At 35.6% G+C, this 21,800-nt stretch overlaps 1 protein-coding gene across 6 annotated transcripts in view; it reads left to right on the top strand.

The window, feature by feature from the left end:
- CEP128 (centrosomal protein 128) overlaps positions 1–21,800 on the top strand; it is a 165,485-nt gene that overhangs the window by 52,346 nt on the left and 91,339 nt on the right. For all 6 annotated transcript variants that reach the window (XR_012995940.1, XM_076345222.1, XM_076345220.1 and 3 more), the window contains 5 exons: positions 1,248–1,898; positions 6,678–6,842; positions 11,069–11,245; positions 14,400–14,459; positions 14,848–15,040. Coding sequence is in view for 5 of the 6 variants with exons in the window: in XM_076345222.1 (XP_076201337.1) it covers positions 1,248–1,898; positions 6,678–6,842; positions 11,069–11,245; positions 14,400–14,459; positions 14,848–15,040 (1,246 nt within the window). In the remaining variant the exon portion in view is untranslated. The remainder of the gene's footprint in view (positions 1–1,247; positions 1,899–6,677; positions 6,843–11,068; positions 11,246–14,399; positions 14,460–14,847; positions 15,041–21,800) is intronic.

Here is a 21,800-nt window from a genome sequence, read left to right as displayed (position 1 = left end):
GTTGCTGTTTCTCTCCTGAACTACCTAGCTTATTCTTTATTTTTTATTATTATTTGCTCTGTCCATGCTCCGACAATTCATTCCGTAGTAATCTTGTTGTATTGGTTAGCCCTAGCAGTTGTCTGAGGAAATAAGGTTCGCAAACATATAAGAAGTTGGTCGTCTCTTGCCTAGGTAAATGGAGGTGTTAAGGAAAGGAAGAAAACCTGAATCATTTAGGAATCATATGTCTCTCTCATAATAGACAAATAAGAAGCAAAAAGTAGAGGAGAGTTGTGAATAACAAGCAGGAGGAGCCCCAAAAGGCTCTGAAATCACTGTTCGTGTAAATGCATGGACAGGTCTTTGTAATAGCAAGTGATACTGCTGTCCACATTGAAATTTTCTGTGTTACATAAGAGTCCTTGACATGAATTTTACTTCTTTCTATGCAACAAATGCATAAAAATGCGAAATGCAGTCACTTTGGTTTAAGCCCATTTAAGAAATGGTGTCAGTATTCATTCTTATTTTTAAAATCATCAGCATCTTGCCAACAAGTTTGAAGTAAGTGTCACTCCTGAAGAAAATCTCTTTATTGGAGGATATGTAATATCAAATAAACTGTGCGTCATTGTGGAGGAGAAAAAAATACAAACAATATTTCATGTTCTCAATACAAAGTTGTAGACAGTTTCCATATGAGGTTATAATCAATCTAGATGCAACATTTGTGATAAGCTTCAGGGAACTAGATGAACATAATTCTAACCAGCTTTGAAATATACAGACAATTAACATCTGAGACAAAACTCTAAATAATAAAGAAAAAGGAGAAATGGCAGTCTGTTGTCTTTGCTTTCTGTTATAGGACTTCAAAGGGTTGATGGCAAACTTTCAAAATTGGATTACAATCATAGCTTGCAATTTCATGAGATGTTCCAAATATTTGCAGACAGTGGGTGGGCTACAGAAAGATTGTTTAGGTTTCATTCTTTTGGAGTTATTGGGATAATTTGGTTAAAGTCTTGCCTATGTGGTTATTCTTGAGGACAAGTATATGCTTGAGATGACAAATGATCTGTGTCTAAATTTAAAGAAACACTGAATACATTTGAACAGAGTTAGTAACAAGCAAAAATTTTGTATTTTCACAGAACAAAGTGTGCTAATTGTTCCTTAGACATTAGGAATCTCTAAGGACATCCTTCCAACAATTTTCTTTAATTACTTTAGGTCGCACTGGATTTCTTTTTCTTCTTTCCTAGGCCCTCAAGGAAAAGGATGACCTCAGAAGTCAACTTCTCTCTGCTATACACCAAATAGAAAACCTTCGGAAAGAGCTGAATGATGTGCTCACAAAGAGAGCCCAGCAGGAAGAACTCCTCCACTGCAAAGAGGTAAAACTGACTGAAATGAAGTCTCACCAGGTATCTCTTGAAGAAGACATCAAAGAAGTTCAAGGTACTGTAAATAAACTGGAGAATGAGTTGAAAAAGCAAGTCTTTTTACAAAATCAAATGCAAGCTGAAAAGGAACACTTGGAGACAGAACTTGCAACTAGTAACTTGATCCATAAAAAAGACCAAGAAAGACTCTTAGAAATGCAAGCAGATGTAAAAAACTTAAGCTCTGTACGTGTGGAACTAACAAACAGAATAGCAGAAGAGGAGAAAGTCAAAAAGGAATTGCATAAGAGCCTCTCAGATCTCCAGAAACAGCAGGAATCTAAGCATGAAGAGATGACTTCAGCTAACAGGCAGCTGAAGATGGAAAGAGAAGTTCACCAACAGGAGTTGGCAGATCTTAGATCAGAGTTACAAAATGTTAAAATCAAACATGAACGAAATGTTCAAGAGCTCATGAAACTCCTTAAACAAGAAAAGGATGATGCAGAGGCTCAGATTAGAATGCTAAAGGTACTTATTCTGAAGAATTCTAATGTCAGACTTTTTCTTTTTTTCTCTCCCTATTGAGTGATGAAGGTAATAAAGCATGGGCTTTAAAACATGTAACTCACATTTTATTGCAGGCCATCATAAAAGTTTTTGAAGTTCAGGGTAAAAAATGTAACAGTAACGGTTTTAGGTCAAAAGCTTTTCTTAGTTCAAAAGTAGTGAAATAGGTATGTCTGTGATCAGAACAGAAGGAGATATGCGACTGTAGTGTTTTAATATGATTTGATCATTTCTTCTTCAACTGTTTATTTTTACAATTATTGTCACGGCCCTATTAAAGAACTTGCAGTATTTCAGAGATGATGCATTTTTGTAAATATTTAAATTGCATGATGCAGAAATACTGTCATTGTATCTGGAAACGCTTGCAGAATGTGAATAGTGATAATGTATAACACTTGTTTAAGGTTAATTTTGATAGCTCTTTCTATTTCAAAGAGTGTTTAGAATTTCTAATTTCTGTACAATTTCTCAGAAAAGTGACTATGTTCATATAGTAAATGATGAAATATAGCAATTTATTCATGAAGAAACAAGTTAATGTCTTTAGTTTACATCATTTGCTCCTGATTCAATGCTATTGCATTGGAAAGAAAACGAGCATTTTAGTGGCTTTAAGTGGTCTGAATAAAATTGAAAAGTTAAGTTGAAGTGGTCTAAACTGTACAATTAACTGTCAACAGTTGTATAAACTATACATTTCACTTTTATTGAAGCAATTTTGATTACATGGTTAAATATATATGTAAGATAGTATTTTATATGTCCTAGTAATAATCATTTGTATATTCATATTAATGGAAGCAGTAGTTTTCCAGATACATTGTAAATTACCAACATATTTTGAGTGCACTTCTGAAGCACTGTAAATACATTTTCTACCTTAGTCCCATCAAATAAAAAATTTGCTCATGTCAAAATTCTACCAATTTAACCATAAAAAGCTATAAAATCCTTATTCAAAACTTAAGTGATTCATGATCTTCTACATCATAAGTAATATAAACATGTTTATTTCCTTTCTCTTCTCACAAATATGCAACTAGTTAAAAATGCGTATTTTCCACATTTTTGCAGTTATGAATTGATGTTACTTAGAAAAGGATTGTTAGTTATATAATACATCATTTGACATAATAATTGACAGTAATTCTTAAGCACTTGGTAACACAGAAAGCATTTAATGAAGATAGCAATAAAAAAAAATCTGGATGGTTGTTAGTGGAAGGATCATTAAAATCAAAATATTTTGGCAGCAGTGCTTAACATTGGGGACTTAATTTGTAATGTGTCTAGCGTTATTTAAATTATCTGTCCAAATATGTGTTTTTCCTTTGACAATGACATTGAAACTAAGACTACATTTAATATCAAGGGGAGAGAAGGAAAGTGTATTCTGGATGGTAGTAATCAAAAAATGAGTTCATCGTGACTATGTGTTCCTATTCTATGGAAAGGTCAGTCTTACACTAAGGGCCTTGATATTGGTACCGATTGTTGTACCTAAACAGAATATTTGAAAAATTCACTTCCTGCTTTCATTTACAGTGCCATGACTTTCCCAGAATCCTTAATCTACGTACTTTTTTTTACAGCTTTGTGTCTCTGAAACAGATAAGAGCAGAGGGCTTGAGGGAGATGAATTTTGTAAGATGTTAGGGTAGGCAATTTTTTTAGAAGTACACAAAATGATAATGCACAACATTCTCTTGAGTCAAAGACTGTAAGTGCAATAAAATAGATAATTATATCCATCTGTAGGAAGAGTTGATAAGAACATGTCATTGTGCAGGTGACTAGGTTACTTTTTGTCTGAACTCATCATTACGTTGCAATTGGGTTTCACTTCTATGGACATATTTTTCCTCCAAATTAAGGTAAACTTAATATGCATTTTATCAAATTGTATTTAAATATTGTGATTTTAGGGTAGAGTTCAGTAAATCAAACAGAAAGATGGGGTTTTTTTTTTTTACCTATTATCCTTTTTTTCAGGCTGGTAAGTTGTTTTGGTTTTTTGTTTGGGGTTTTTTTTTTGCCTAGTAACCAATTGTCTTTTACTGTTAACAGTAGTAATCTTGACCTTATTTATGCCTCAGCCCTGTCCAACCTTTGTAACTGCTTTTGGGAAAGAATGTTGTTGTGGCTTAATCTGGCAGGCAGCTAAATGCCACACAGCTGTTCGCTCACTCCACTCCGCACCCCCCACCCCCCTGCCCCCAGTAGGATGGGGGAGAGAATCAGGGGAAAAAAAAAAAGTAAAATTCGTGGGTTGAGATAAAGACAGTTTAATAGGACAGAAAAGGAAGGGAAAATAATAATAATGATGATAAAAGAATATACAAAGCAAGTGATGCACGATGCAATTGCTCACCACCTGCCAACCGATGCCCAGCCAGTTCCCAAGCAGCGGTCACCCTGGCCAGCTTTCCCCCAGTTTATGTACTGAGCATGACGTCACGTGGTATGGAATGTCCCTTTGGCCAGTTGGGGTCAGCTGTCCTGGCTGTGCCCCCTCCCGGCTTCTTGTGCACCTCCAGCCTTCTCAGTCAGTAGAGCATGGGAAGCTGAAAAGTCCTTGAGTAGTGTGAGCACTACTGAGCAACAGCTAAAACATCGGTGTGTTATCAACATTGTTCTCACCCTAAATCCAAAACACAGCACTGTGCCAGCTACTAGGAAGGAAATTAACTCTATCCCTGCTGAAACCAGGACAAACATACATAACCCTGTCCAAAGGTTGTTAATGTTAAAGTCTTAAAAATAAAGGTCAGTTGGGAGAGACTTGGGGAGTAAAGAGAAATTTAAGACATTTATTAAGACCCAAAGCCTTTAACTTAACTAGAGGAGGAATTTTGATGAGTTACTTTCAGGAAATCAAGGGTGCGTAGCCTTGTGATTACAGGACCAACTGCTGCATAGATTGTAAAAAGAAGTGACTTTTGACCCTTACTGTTCTTCCCTCTCTTGCCTCCTCTGTATGATACTTTCTGCTTCACTCTTGTCCGGCTTTCTGTAGTGCTGCACTGGATTGAAAAATTGTAAGGTAGTTAAGGATTTTTTGGGGTAGTAAGGGAGGTACCATAGGAATATTGTATGTTGCAGTAGAACTGGAGAAGAACATAGAATTTTGTACGAGATGTCAGTGTTGAGAAGGATCTTACCGTCTCAGTACTGAGAGTCTGATGCTTAAGCTTTTAATTCTGTTTCTGCTAGAACATCCTAAAGGATTCCCAACCAATGTATCTATAATGTCTTTTTTTATTATTTAAAATTATAGATAAACTAGGCATAGGAAATTAAGTGGTTTGCTTGGTGGTCCCCAATCAGCTATGTGTTCAGAAGTTCTGAATCTGACCCCTAATTTTACTGTATGCCCTCATTTGCTTTAAAAACATCCTTGTTCTCTTAGAATAATGAAATAAAAAATATCCTTGTTCCTGACAGCACTTTCAAGTATTAATCTTTAATGTAAGATTATATAGAGATATGTATTTATACATATGAAATTGTGTATATATGTGTGTTTGTTTCTTTTTGAATTGTTTTCTATACATATAGCAAGTGGGCGTAGTTCTTTTTTTCTTGAAGACTATCAGATGTGGAAAATGGGTTCAATTCAGATCAATTAAATTATGGTCATATCTGCCTTGTCCATAGTGGAAACTAATAAAAATTAACTTTCTTCATTGTGTCTAAAAGGCAATATGTGAGGAATTTTGTTCTTGGATTGTCTGCATCTGCACAGACATTATAATACAACTACCTTTAGTAGAAACTGAAAAGTTGGTTTTATAAACATACTCACAGAAAATGTTTTAGGCATTGCAGTCTTGTCTTTGTGTCCATAAGTATTTGTGGACTTAGGACACCAAAGTTCTTTCTCAGAATTGTCCTTTGGAGAAGCTTTTGTACTGTTAGCTCTGGTGTCTAAATTAGCTCGTAAAACTTCTCTTCTTACCCTCTTCCCCATAAAAGTTATATTTATAATGTAATTGGGAGAATAGAATTTTTGCTTTTCCTCAGGAAGGATTTACTCTGCAGGTTTATTTTTGTGTGTAACTGCATCCCACAATTTGTCTAATATGAAGCTGGTTTTGAGTAATATGTGTGTAATTTCCTTCTTTGTTTTGTGTATTTTTTTGCATTTTCTAGATATTCTAGAGAATTTCTCAAATCTGTCAGTTTCAGTCAGTTATCTTTTTCCACTGGAAACCAGTATACTTTATTCACTCACCTATTTAGGGCTTTCAAGGCCCTTAAATTTGTTTTCTTCATTTTTCTCTGCAGTGTTTCCATGAATAGTATTAAAACCACACAATTCTAGAAATTAAAAATCCCAGATCTTTGCAGTTATTTCCTTGCAGATATAAATTTAGTATTAGGTCCTGAAATGAAATGATAGTTTTAGACTTTCTGATGCCAAATTTTTTCAGTAATGGAAAAGTTGCATAAATGCTGGGCTTCTTAAGGTGATGTAAGCTGATGAGTGTAGCAGAGTTGAAATGCAGAATCTGAGACTTCTATTTACTGCTTTTAAAACACTGTATGGTTCTACAACTCTGTGATACGTTTTCCATGTTCAGATAAGTGATTGCCCTTAATATAACTTAAATGTAAAAAATTAAATACAATTATCCTTCCGTAGTAGCTTTCCACGGATTTGAAACTCTACAGTCTGGGAATGTGTTACAGTAACCCATATAGTGACTTTGTAATCTGTTTTCCCATTACCATCAGATGGAACTTGTAGAAGAGAAAAACTTAGTCAAGACTCAATGTCGACAACTGGAGAAGATAAAAATTGAGTGTGATAAATTGACAGAAGAATTAACCCAAAATGAAGAGGAAAATATAAAACTCAGGCGGAAATGTGAGTTTGTAAAACAAGAACTGGAGAAAAAGGTAAACTTACCTGGTTTTAACCATGATTCGTCAGTGTCTCTGCTGATAAATACCTAAAATAAATGATGAATTATAGAAATAGATGGTAAACTTAAAATACAAAAAATACATGTACATATTAAAGAATATACACAGTCATTCTGTAGTACACTGTTTCTATATAAATCAAAGAAGGCAAAAGTGCTTTGGCTGAGTCATGTATTGTATCCCTCCAAAGACTTGCTAGTACTATTTAGGAGTAGAAATATAAGTCCTGTTGCCTGCCATATTTCTAATATAGGTAACTAACAAACGTTTAACCAAACATTTCTAGTTTTCTTCACATTTTCTTAAAGTTATAGTGCACTTATGAATGATTTAGAGCTAATTTGAAGTAGATAAGCAATGTAAACACGGTAAAAGAAATTCTAAATAACTTGATGAAAATCATTTTCTGCTTGAATATTTAAAACATGGCAAGTTTTTCAAGAAATTCGCATTCTTTTCTTGTAGTGGCATTGTATTTCTAGAGATGGATGCTGTTTGCCAGCAATTCTTGTTGCGTAGCATTCTGATTATTAATATTTACTATCAAATACTAATTTGCACTCTCACAACCTGGAGTTGTCAGCCTTTCTTCTCAAAAATCTAGTGATAAATAGAGTTGCTGAAGAATTTTATTTTGTAACTCCTCTTTCTGCTTTCTTGAGTTCTACATTTTTTCCATTATTGTTTCCACAGCATTTCTTTTTAATGTTTTTCTTAACATGAACGTATTTTACGTTGTGCTGGTTTTATATCTTAAATTTCTCTTCCTGCAACATTGTGATTTCAGATATTTATTTCTGTACATGGATGAAGTTTTACCTTCTCCAGTGTAAAGCACATATCTGTCAGTATTTGATTAATTCATATTAAGACAACATTGAAAATGATTGTTTTTAATCTTTGACAAATTTGATTTCCTAGATTAAAATTCAAGAAAAAAACCAAAAATGTGCATCCTGCATAAAATTGCTTATAAATTTTTCATGATATCGTCATTTTTTAAAAATTGATATTCTAGCCTCTAGCTGGAAGGTTCTTGCTCTTCTATGTCAATTTAGTAATTTCTCATCCTTGTGAAAAGAAATTTTTTTATATAGGCATTTATATTAACATGGTACAAGAGGTTTGTTCATTCATTTCACGTGGACCGCTGAATACTTATCAGATAATTCTTCATTAGCTCAGTAGTTTCAAACTATTTAAATCTGATAAGAGGCTCATGGATATTGTAGATCCTTCGTGGCTTTTCAGGTTTTTCAATTTAATTTTCAAGTAGTATTCTGTTGTTATAAATGAAGTGCACAACATCACTTAGGTGTTGAGCTTAAAATCTAATGGGCTTATTTTGAATGTAGGTAAAGTGATTGTTTGGAAATGCTATTAGTTCCTTTTTCATACTGCTTATATTTTCAGCATATACTGGCTGGCTGTCAGTCAGTATGCTGTGATTATTAGCCCTGAGAGAAAAATGTTGGGGTGGGTTGGGGTTTTTTTGTGTGGGGTTTTTTTTTTTTTTTTTTTGGAAAGTATGGAATGAGAAAATCTTAAACCTGGCATTTCTCTTAGCTCGTTAAACTAACAGGAACTGCTTTAAAAGCTCAACTTGTCAGACTAATAAAAAGTACCTCAAATGAAAATTCAAAATGTGTGTTTTCTAGGTTGGGATTTTAGCACTAGAATATCTATTATTAAGGAAATGTGTTTGTAGGAATGTACATAGTCTTCTGTAGTCAGTTGTAAACTAGCTCCAACCTTTACCTAATATTGGGAAGATACAGTTTTTAGACTGAGATGATCTTTTATTTCTAAGCTGAAAAAGAATGGAGAAGCTTTTAGGCACACAATCCTGTGGTCTCAACCTCTGAAGGTAAATGCAGATGGAGAGTTCCACTTGGTTGCGTTAATCGGTTAACTTAAGAGAATATTTACTATTGCGATTTTATTGTGGATTGTCAGAAGGGCTGTTAGGATGGGGGAAATGATGATATTACCTCTTGAGTAATCTCATACTAGTTGTCATATTGTGGTATTGCAGAAGCCAATTGTGTTACTGAAGAATTCTCTTTTCCTTTTCCACACTTTTTAGACTTTTAATGTCATTCTGTCCTTAGTGCAAATACTAATTCAAAGAAACATAGGTATTATAGATAGCTTGGATTTTTTTTTTTTCGTGAAAGGTGAAGGGACAGAGAATAATGGTAAAATTTTCTGTTTCTTTTCTTTTCCTTCTGTGCGCTTCTGAGTTATTAGTGACTTCATTTCTCCTGTAGGCTCTGAAAGTGGAACGTTGAGGAATGTTGGCACACTCAGAAAATCAAGCAGATGAAAAATAAAGGAAAAAATAATGAGTTATATACTCTCTTTTAATCATGGTCTTTGGGAGTGAACTTTGGCATGTGATGGACTGCGTTCAGTGAATAATGAGATAGCATAGCATACTGACACTGGAAACATATATAATGCAATCTTATTACCTTCAGAATACTGATCTAGATCAGAACTGCTATTTCAACTCCCATATGGGTAGTGCAGAAATACTGGAGCCTGTGCATATTAAAAATTGTTGTGATTCCTTCAGTTTGAAATAGCTACTGTCTAACTCAAGTATTTTTGTGAAATGAAAAAATCAGGCTGCTTATCAGATATGGCTTTTTCACGTTTAAAGGTCACCTATATTAAACCCCACCTATTTTGCTAATAGATGTAACACCTATACATATATATGTATACAACCTCCTGAAAGGTTGTATATGAGGTTGTAGCAAGGTGGGTGTCGGTCTCTTCTCCCAAGTAACAAGTGATAGGACAAGAGGAGACGGCCTCAAGTTGCGCCAGGGGAGGTTTAGATTGGATATTAGGCAAAATTTCTTCACTGAAAGGTTTGTCAAGCATTGGAACAGGCTGCCCAGGGAAGTGTTTGAGTCACCATCCCTGGAGATATTTAAAAGACATGTAAACGTGGCACTTATACAATCATAGAATCGTTTAGGTTGGAAAAGACCTTTAGATCATCAAGTCCAACCGTTAACTGAGTACTGCCAAGTCCACCACTAAACCATGTCCCGAAGCACCACATCTACACGTCTTTTAAATACCTCCAGGGATGGTGACTCCACCACTTCCCTGGGCAGCCTGTTCCAATGCTTGACTTAAGGACATGGTTTAGTGGTGGACTTGGCAGTGTTAGGTTTGCGGTTGGACTCGGTGATCGTAAGGGTCTTTTCCAACCTAAATGATTTTATGATTCTATATGTATCCCATTCACAGAACTTGTATGTTAGAAATTACCTGGCTCCACAGTGGTGTCTCATGAGAACAGTGTATGAAGATTTCCAATAAATACAATTTAAACAGTTGCACCTTGCCATTGCAGAGGTCCATAATTAATAAATTTTCAAAATTATTATTCTTGCTTTTCTTGCCATTCTCAGTGCACTTGCACATACTGAAATGTGCCTGTCAAAGTGTTTACCCTTTGCTGCATTACATCTTCCTGATCTCAGCAGCAGGCAGGTGTGAACCAATTTCACTTCTTCTCACAAGATAGTTTTGTTATATTAATTACAATGCATAATTCAATATATTGTATAACAAAACTGCTGCTGGGTTCAGTTTTATATGGTGGCTCTATTATACATATAAAGGAAGAGAATCTGAATTTTTAAAAAGATATGTAAAGTTTAATGATCTTTCTGACATTGGATGATAACATCAAATGCTTTACTCAGTGCCAGTCACTGTCCTATGAGATATTCTTTGCATACTTTTCCTTTGAGAACACACTGACTGCCAATACAGATTTCCTTCAAGAATCTGTTTTTGTGATGACAGAGATTAGATGCCTGTAACTGGTTCAGGGCAAAAGATAATAAGGGGAGTATTTGTTGAGGGCTCTCTTTCTAGTCATGAAAAAGAAGACATGATAGAATGTCTGGTTTTGACTCTGAAAATAGGCTCTGTGATTGTTGGGTTTGGATTGGTAGCAGTTTCTTCATAACTGATTTACAGGAGAATAAGGAGAATCAAGAGAGGAACTTATGAGTACTATTAAAGGTATTATTTTTCCATGGCAAGGAACTGAACTCAGTGCATGAGTGAGTATAGTGTGATCATAAGTTTGAAAGATATATTGCTAATGATGTATGTTATATTATTAATGCAATAATTTCTTTGTTTTGTTTTTTTCTCATTCACTCTAGGATAAACAGATCAGCAATGAAGAAGATCATTTGAGAAGGATGGATGAGGCCAGACTGCAGTTTAAGGATCAGCTGTGTCACTTAGAAATGGAACAGGAATCCATTCTCACCATGATAGGAAGTGAAATTGATACTGCTTGTGAAATTTTTTCTCGGGACTCCATGGAGAAATTCAAAGTAATTCTAAGCTTTAAGTATGCTGCAGATTTTATTACTTTCTTAATGAAAGTTTGTAGCAGAATTTGTATGTTTTGTTGTCACCTATCACTTAACTGGTATAGATAATTTATGGACAATGGGATTATGGATATTTAGCTGGTACAGATGTACAGTGATAGATATTAGAATGGGATACTATGAAGATCTGCCCATGTGTTAATCGTTACTGCTTTCTTTTGCCAATTTTTTTTTTGTGAGAAAAGTTCTCCTTTTGTTTGCTTGTGTGAAAGGACCTTACATCACCCAGAATTTTGAGGCAGGTTTTTCTAGACCACCTCCTTAGAGGTGGTAAGTCCCCAAGGAAGACATAAAAGGCTTTTAAAATTGGGGAAAAATGAAAGAAAGAAAGGTTTATTAAAAATTCATTTAGATGCTTTGTATTTTAATTAGAGAAGTAAATGCTGGAAATGAAAAGAGTTTATAACCTCCTCTTTTGTGGAGCAGGTCCTTGTATCCAGAAAACTCAGACTCAAAGCTTCAGGAAAGTTGTAGCTTGCTGTAACTTTTTTTTTTCCCCCACTCTTACTACTTCTTCTGCAACCCTTGTCTCCCATTAGCTTTTTTCCTGATCATTCTCATTTGCTCCCCAGGGACAGAACCCTCTCTTCCTCCCTCCAGATGATTCTACATGACTAATCCTCTTAAATAGACATTGCACACAGCTGAGAATAAAGAAAACAGTCTGACTCAGCTTGTCACTGTGCTTACTGGCATTATGGGAACTTATATCACAAGTGCTTGACCTGGTGGCTTTTTAGCCCTAGCTGTAATCACAGAGTACACTCAGATTATGCCTTTTTTGTCTTGCTATTTAAACAGAGCATGCTTTTTACTCTACAGTTTCTCCTCACCTCTTTTGTTTGAAGGTGTGGAGAGAAGTCACTTCGTTTCAGCCTTGTAGTATGGTTGTGTCTTTTTCTCCACTTACCCGTGGAGTTGGGATGTTGCAGCACACAAACAGATGAGAATTCTAAGAAAAAGTATTTGACAAACAAGCTTTCTCCTCTGTATCCTTACAGATAAGTGTGTCTTTTTTTTTTTTTTTTTAATTAAGTCTTTGTGATCTGCTATAGTTGCCAGATTCTTGATCATCGAACCATGCCTTCTTGGACTTGCTTCCCACCTCCTGCAGAGTGTTTGTCTTCTGGATAAAGTTTTGCTGATCCCTGTTTTCACAATTCTCCTTATTTATCCCCTTTAACCGTTTATCACTGGCAAACTTAAACCAGATTTGAATCTGAATTTTTGACTAGACAGGTAATGTGAAAACAAATGTTACACAGTTTTGTGGTGCCTGATCTGAAAATCTTTTTTTAAAAAGGTAAGAAGTTTCCTTTGTTAGATTGTTCCTCTGCCCAGTACTTTAGGTATTGCCAAGGTTTCTAAAAAGTTTCAGACAAGTTCTTTACTTCAAGAAGAAGTTGCCACTGCAACTGAGGTGAGCAATGAGGAATTTAATGGATAAATACTTGTATTCAGAGAACTTAAACTCCAGGCTTAATCTTCCCTGATGAAAAATGTACTGGATTTTTTATAATCACCGCGTACTGGTGTTCTAAAGAAAGAATTCCACATGTATTGTTCAGATTTATTTTTCCAAACAGTCTTTTGTTATAAGAAATCTTATGCTTGCAATAACTACACCAGTCATGCTTAAACTATAAATGGAATACTGCCGCCTTTGAATGTGGTTGCACAGAATGAGGTTTGCTACCATGGAAGTCACAACTTTCAGGTATGCATTGCTTTGTGAAGTCATGGTCAACATACCTACTAAAGCATTTCTTTTCATCTGTGTCCTTATGTGGTGATAATTTTCTCGTAAAATGTATGTATGTGCATAATTAGGTGGTGCTGTTCAGGCACCTTTGGTCTCAGTGTAGTTAATAAAGCCCATATAAATACCTCTTAAAGAAATACACCAGTTACAAAAATTATTGGACTAGGACTAAAAGTACATAAAGACTCGCTGAATTGCAAAATGTGGTAAATTAAAAACAAACTAACTAGCAAAACCCCCACAAAAACTTCAAATTAGAGAAAGGCACAATGTAGTAATCACGGGATAGGACCATATGAAATAAATGATGAGCTGGACATATGGTTAATAGTTTACTTGATTTTAAATAGATTTCAGTTGAGAGCTCTGTGTATGAGACTTTTCTTCCCCTTGTGTATCAACTCATAAAGTGGGGAAAAAAAAAGATCAAGTGTCACTAACTTTTTAGTAAGTAATATAGATAGCATGTATAGAAGTACCTTTAAAACAAGTTTAACATAGTTCAGTTTGAATGCAGAAAAAAGACACATCACATTTTCTCATTGTATGAAGTATTAATGAAGCATTCAAGCACAAGTTTTTTCTTTTTATCCACTTAGTGAAGATTACAGTTTTCTTTTTATGCCTATCAAATACTCAAAGCAAGTGATTTGTCTTTTTCATGAAAACACTAAGACCATCATCATGAAGCACAATTTAAAGATTTTGGGGGTGTGTCATTTTTTACTTTTTGGTAAGACATTTATCATGTTGCACATAGCATTTTTGTAGATATACTGATAACAGTTCAATGACTAACACCACCTGGTTCTGCTACTTCTGGTTTATGTGCAGCCATTGTTGTTCTGCAGAATGGAGGAAAAAAACAGTTGAATGGCTTTGAAGTTGGCCTTTTCTTAAGAAATAGTCATTTTAAAGTAGAGTTTGATTGTATTTGTTAATATTATATTTTCAAAAAAGGACATACAGTTTCAAACTGAGAATATACACCTTGATGCAGATATGTTCTGAGGATGTTCAAAACGCGTCATTGTAGTGATTCTTAGGTGAAAACTATACAGATTCAGAATACAACTTACTGTCATTGCAACTTACTTAAGTTGCACTTTTAAACAAAATTTGTATCAGTGAGTTTGCATAACTTGCTCTTAGATGTGACTAATTTATGGTTAAATAGTTCTATTAAACCATTTACAGATATGATTTCCAAGCTGGATTTTTAGCAAAGAATATTTATTTGATGAATTTCCAGTAAGCGGGAAAGACTCTTTCTCCTTTCTGCGTCTAATTCCCGTTTTTATGCCTACTTCTTCCTCCCCTACTATTCCATAGGCAATATCACTTACACCAACGGTGCTGAAAGATCCTCATCGCTGGTTAGCAGAAACAAAGGTAATAGTCAAACCTCCTGAAATTTTACTGAATAAGCTAGTATCCAACATTTATAATCATTCAGTTGAAAGTGTATTTGAAAAGGCACTTAAAGGGGAGAAGGAAAAATACAAAAGCATTCCTTTGGCAATAAAGAAAAGAAAAAAAAAAATCTGTGTATTGCTTCTTCACAGACAATTATCAGCCAAAATATATCTGTCTTTTGAGACTCTGAAGGTCAACATTATGTCCTCTTAATATATCTGAATGTCCCTTTTTATTATTATTACTCAGTAATAGGTACAAATGAGTAATGTGTGACTCCAAAGACAATTTGATCAGTTACACTTATGTCCTCTTATTTTCATTAGAATGCTGTACTTTTTATTGTCCCATTTTTTTAACATAGACTAAGCTTCAGTGGCTATGCGAGGAGGTAAAGGAGAGAGAAAGTAAGGAAAAAAAGCTGCGATGCTACTTACTGCAGAGCCGAGAACAGCTCAAGCACTTTACACAGATGAAGGAGGCTGAACATCAGTCTCTCTTTAAACATATGAAAAAGCAAGAAAAACTTTTGGAAGAAGTTCACAGAGAAAAAAGAGGTATGTTGCTAGTTCCATTTTTGTTAATAAAAGGGAGAAAGAATTTTAAAACTCTACTAATTATAATTCCTATGGCACATTCAGATGTATTTTATCAAGTAGTTATTACAAATTCTAATTTGGTAATGTGCTCATGATAACCAAGACAAGTTAGGTTTTTTTTATTTTCCCTTCCTGGCAAAAAAGGCAAATGTAATCAACTATGTTTCAACCCAGTACAATGGCTGAATAAAACATGAGTTTGCAACATGGGTAGTGGATATAGACATTTTTCAACTGTACCGTCTGAGACGTTCCACGACCCGGGCAAAGAGGAATTACACAAGAGTCTGAAGCAGCATTGGTAATGCTGCTTTTATCTGCCAAAAAGAAAGAGCCCAAAGCAGTCCCAAGTGCTGTGCAGTTACTCCCTTTTGCTTAAATTGTATGTACAAAGAACTTTGGCAAATTTTCTTCTCATCCATTCTTCTGTATTGCAAAATGGAGTAAGAAAAGCTTTGGTTCTAATTAAAATGAATGACATTGTATATGGAATACCACATAAGCACAGTTTTCTCCCTCTCTTGGCATGTAATTCTTACTCTGGAGTGTTGTGTGCCGGGCTTGGTGCTAGCATCCGTACTGTGCATGCTTGTCATGAAGGGGAAATACTGATCAGATTTTACTGTGTAAAGTTCTAATACGGATGGACCTCATTGTCCCCAGCCAACAGCCATTTTTTAGTCTCAGCTCAGGTACTTGTAGTTTAGTATTTTATAGTTTCCTGAAGATTGACTTTGAGCAGAATGCTTTTAGGAGTAGAGAAACATGCTTTCATCATGAGCTTATTACTCTAGAGTCTCAGGAAGACAGGAAGATCTCAGTCTTTCGTCATTCTGCTTTTCATCTGTGTACAAGCTCATTTATACTGTATTACTTGTAGCTTAATTAAACACATTATTTCAATGAAGAGTATTTTTATAGTAAAACCAGAGCATTATAGCAAACTTGGAACATAAACAATTTACAGTGCACCTTTATTTTCATCCTTAAAACAAGATTTTTTTTTTTTCTGCTGTCAGAAATCAATACTTTGGTTGTTATAAACAATGTGAGAGTGGATCCTCGTTAAATCCAAACTTAGGTGAAGTGTAAAATTTTGAAGTGTAGGCTTGGTCTTGGTCAGGAAGAATCCATGCATGTTGTTGACTTGAGTCGAGTCACTAGCTCTTACAGTCTGTTCATAACTTATTGGTGAAGTTTTATCTTCAAAGGTGTATCTTATTTACTGTCATTACTGCTTTTGGAAGACAACTCTGCATCTTCACCTTTCTGATGTTTAGAAGTTTCCTTTAATTTCCAAGAGGGTATTTTTATTAAGTGCTAGGAAAATTACTTAAAAATTGTGCACTGTATACTAACCCATACATGATGGATCTGAGCAAAAGCAGAATTAACAGTTATCAATGCATGCCTTTGACATGGTCCCCCACAGCATCCTTCTCTCTAAATTGGAGAGATACGGATTTGATGGGTGGACTATTTGGTGGATAAGGAATTGGCTGGGTGGTCGCATCCAGAGAGTAGCCGTCAACGTCTCAATGTCCAGATGGAGATCAGTAATGAGCAGTGTCCCTCAGGGGTCCGTACTGGGACCAGTCCTGTTTAATATCTTCATCAACGACATGGACAGTGGGATCGAGGGCACCCTCAGCAAGTTTGCAGACGACACCAAGCTGAGTGGTGCGGTTGACATGCCTGAGGGACGGGATGCCATCCAGAGGGACCTGGACAAGCTGGAGAAGTGGGCCCATGTGAACCTCATAAGGTTCAACAAGGCCAAGTGCAGGGTCAGGGCAACCCCCAGTATCAATACAGGCCGGGGGATGAAGGGATTGAGAGCAGCCCTGCCCAGAAGGACTTGGGGGTACTGGTGGATGAAAAGCTGGGCATGAGCCAGCAATGTGCGCTCGCAGCCCAGAAGGCCAATGGTATCCTGGGCTGCATCCAAAGAAGCGTGGCCAGCAGGTCGAGGGAGGGGATTCTGCCCCTCTACTCTGCTCTGGTGAGACCCCACCTGGAGTACTGTGTCCAGCTCTGGAGCCCTCAGCATAAGAGAGACACAGACCTGTTGGAGCAGGTCCAGAGGAGGGCCACGAAAATGATCAGGGGGATGGAACACCTCTGCTATGAAGAAAGGCTGAGAGAGTTGGGGTTGTTCAGCCTGGAGAAGAGAAGGTTTCGGGGAGACCTTATTGCAGCCTATCAGTACTTAAAGAGGGCTTATAAAAAAAGATGGCAGCAAACTTTTTAGCAGGGCCTGTTGTGACAGGACAAGGGGGAATAGTTTTAAACTAAAGGGGGGTAGATTGGGACTAGATATAAGGAAGCAATTTTTTGCGCTGAGGGTGGTGAAACACAGGCACAGGTTGCCCAGAGAGGTGGTGGATGCCCCATCCCTGGAAACATTCCAGGTCAGGTTGGACGGGGCTCTGAGCAACCTGATCTAGTTGAAGCTGTCCCTGCCCACGGCAGGGGGGGTTGGACTAGATGACCTTTAAAGGTCACTTCCAACCTCAACCGTTCTATGATTCCATGATATTCCGATAATAGTAATAATTGGTGATAACTTTCTGTCTCTAGGTATCATTGTCTAAAAGCATAATGGTAGAATAAAAAGCACAATATAGCTAATGTTGAGAATTTCATAACCAAAGGAACTGGAGCCAGAAGTTTTTATATGAGAAGAGAGGAGGAAGGAAATGTCATGTGAGGTTAATTCTTGGCATTAAGGCTTAACATTATCTCAAGACCTGCACTGAATGTTTTGAGAATGTTACTTCTCCAGTGCATGCACACATGTGTACGCTTGCTCACAGTCTTCCTCTAAGATACTGTCCCAGCAGAAGAGCAAGTTTCTGAATGCATCAGGAAAAAGTGGATAGCTGGGAATGTTACAGGTAGAGCTAGAAGGAATGTGATCAAAGGAAAAAGAGATGAAGCCAATGCATGAAAATGATCACTGAGAAAACAGGGTAATTGACACAGGGTCCAGGGAACAGAATTTCCATATTGAAATAGATTCTTTAGTTCCACCTCTTTCATATAAAATTTTGTTGGAGGATCTAACTAAGCCTGAAAAAATGGAAGGCTACCTGGTGAGGAGGTTGTATTTTGACATCTATAAATGGCTGGCGTTAACCTGACCTATGGAGGAGAAGAAAGTACTTCTACTGAAAGTTTGCATGTAGGTAAACCTTGAGAACTATTAACATGCCTTATGGCTTGATATAATTATAAATGTCATCTGGTTTGCATCTTTTTATGTAATATGTTGGACTACTATTTGCATACCTCACTGTGTCATGGTACGATCTTTCATTGTATTCTGTTATCTCAGTTTCTGAAGGAAGGTATCACCTCAGGTTTTCTTTTCTTGTGTTTTCTTTAAAAACGTTGTTCTGGCCTTCATTCAGGACTCAATACTGATAATGATGGGCTAATTTTTTTTGTCAGACAGCAAGTACTCTCTTTAATCATTTTGTTAGTGGTCATTTTGTATTTAGACTGATGTAGACTCAGATGAGTAAACTTTTAAGTAAGTGTAGTTATAGCTTCTGGTAGCTGACTTAATTATTATTGAAAATGTTTTGTGAAATATTGTAACAAAAATAAAACAATAGCAAAACAACAATAGCAATAAAACATAAAAATGTTCTTGTAAATATTTTATAGAACAATGCAGGTTATTTGCTTTACAAGAATAGTAAGATCCTGTCAAGATTTTCTTCCTCCACTTACAAAGAACTTTGAAAGATAACATACTTTGATCTTTCAAGCTTGAATGTTTCTGTTGTTATCCTTCATTTGTTTAAAATGATAGTGCCAAGACCCTGATATAATATTAATAGTGTTTTAGTGTTCTTACATTTGAATAATTATCTGCTAAGATGATCTCCCTGAGGCCTTGTTTGCCTTTTTTAATCTAAGCGCATAGGAAAGAATGCAAGCCTTATTTAGTTTTTAATTCTATTGTACCTAATTTGGTTTAGGCTTTGTGGAAAAATTCACAGCCTGCATTTAAATTTCAAGCCATAGGCAAAGTTATCATGGGAAATTATTAAACTGAAAAGAGTGGTAAAAAGTAATGCTATTCACTGAGCACAAAAAGTAGTATGTAATCTCATACCTTCTATTTCTAAGGGCCATTCCTTTGTTTCCTACAAGTATGCTCAGTTCCATTTGTTACTTGACATATTAAAATTTCTGTAATTCTAAATAAATTGTGTTCTCTTCTGTCTACTTCTAGAGGCGGATGCTGGTTAAAAGTAGGTAACAAAAAGGAAATAACAGTTACATAGTTGTTAAAGTTTTTCTATGTAACACAAGACAGTAAATATGCTTTAAAATTCCACCAAATACAGGTTGAGAAATAGGACTTACAAAAAGATGACAGGATGCTGACAATGCAGGCCAGTGTTAGGTTTAAGGCCTGGGGTCAGGATACATGCACACAGTGAGTGTTGAGAGCCACATAAATATGAAGATAGCAGCAGATGAAGATAGGTAACTTTGACTGCTGTTGGTGGATTTTCCCAAAACATCCTCCTTGCTGTCTTCACTTAAAAGTATTCATAAAAGATTTTTAGTTTTCTTTATTTCTGATTTAAACAATTAATAGTAATGGAGTCTACTGTTTTATAGGGAAACAGAGAATCAGGAGTGTTCGTAGGTAACTATCAAGCACCTTATTGGCTCTTTACACTCCACCTTTTCTTAATGAGATATAATTTGAAACCTGGTCATGTAAGGTGGTGGGTGTTGGTTTTTTTGGTGTTGGAGGAGGGAAGCAAGTACTTCCATTTACAAAGCCAATTAATTGTGTACACAATTAAGAACGGTCCTCATGTGTGCAAATTTAGGATTCACTTCATCACATTCTAATTTGATTAGATCTGATAACCAACAGGTTTTCTGGATACAGATGAAGTTATCGTGATTTGGCCCAGTACCAGTGTATTTATTTAGCTTTAACTGCTGTGGTATCACAGGTCTTCCAAGCAGTAGGTCCTCTACTCTTACTAGTATTCAAGACTTGAGAATGAACATTTACTGAGGAGTAATTAGAGACAGGGAAATAAAATACAACTGAGACTTACTACAGGTAATCTGAGCCCAACTTCCTGGTATTTCATTCCTTTGATAAGATAGCTGGTAGTTACCAAATAATGGATAGATGTAACAGAATACATAGTATGGCTGTCATCTGTATAGCATTCAATATGGGACTATGTAGGAAATGACTAATGTAAGCATGATGATTAAATGTAAGAACTATAAATTAGAGTAAGGAATGTGCTACTCTGAGTGACAAAGGGGTAGTTATTGAAAGGGATAGTTAGTACTGTTTCATAGATGTTGGTCTGTAGACTCACTTTTCTTCATGAGTGAGCTTAGTATGAAGAGTAGGAATATGATAATAAAACTTTGAGCCTTAGAAAATTTGGTGGTTTTGTTGGCACACAGAGGAAGTGGAACAGCCTTGGGATCATTTAATTTCATTTACCTGATGCCAAGGAAGGAAATCTTATGTATTATTTATTTTTACCACTTTTTATACCAATTTTGAATTTGAAGCCGGAATCAGAAATTCATAATAAAGTTCACAAACATTGAACAAATTTTTGAGATCTTTTTATTAATGCACTAAGAAACAGGCAGGTTAACTTGGTATTCAATACCATTTTCTTGTGCCACTGAATTAAATGACAGCGCATGTGACAGTGTATGCAAGAATAATGGACTTACAATCTACATGTGAATTGAATTTGTTTCATAGTCATGTCAGCATAGATTGTTCTTTTTAATTTGAAAACTATGGCCTTCATTACACTAAATCAGTTATTTTTTTGTAAGTGGGTAGAAGGTAGAGGAATAATAGAATGCATGTCTGTTAATGTGATTTCTGAGTACTATTATTCATGAAGTGATGCATTTAAATGTTTATAAAGGGGGTTTTTATTTAAAAAAAAAAGTTGCAAGACAAAATATGGCTATTTACATTTCTTGGGCAAATACTCTTACATACTGAATGAAAAGCCCAGTTTTAATTATGATGCAACTAGTTGAAAGTAAACATGTAAATAGTTTAATGTATAAATGACTTAGACATGAAAATTGGAAAAGCTACTTTCCCAAAGGAAAAAAGAAAACATGGCTAATAGCATAAAAAAGGTGTTAAGCCGAAAGGAGAAAGCAATGTATCAAAATGACAAAGTTTAAATTAAGGAGACAGAATGGTGGTTGGCTTTTGTTACTTAAACATAAAAAAATGGAAGAAGTACTTACAGAATACTCAGACAGTCAGTAATGAAATTATGGGCAAAACCCAGATACAGGAATAAAGCAAATGAAGGCAGAATGGATTTACTCTAACTGATAAAAAGACCCTTCACTTTTTTTTTTTAATATCAAAGTATACTTGACAGTATTGCTTAATAAAATAGATTTTCAGTCAAATTTGGTGCAAATGGATGAAAATATTTTCTGCTGCATTTGGAATGATGCAGATTTTGGATGGAACATTTTATCAGAAAGACTGATTCTGTGAATATCCATGGATGTGGTTGACTGTCCCCACCAACACAAACCACTTGTCTGAGTACTTAATATAGTCTAAAAATACTCCATTAATTTAAGTTTGCATAAATCAGAAATTATAAAAACAAGACAGAGAAATTGTATTCTCAAGAAATTAATTTATTGATTTCCCTTCAATGGA

Source organism: Aptenodytes patagonicus, chromosome 7, assembly GCF_965638725.1.
Source record: "Aptenodytes patagonicus chromosome 7, bAptPat1.pri.cur, whole genome shotgun sequence".
Lineage (NCBI taxonomy): Eukaryota > Metazoa > Chordata > Aves > Sphenisciformes > Spheniscidae > Aptenodytes > Aptenodytes patagonicus.
The sequence above is the reverse complement of the archived record's forward strand: the minus strand, read 5'-3'. Positions and strand labels throughout refer to the sequence as shown.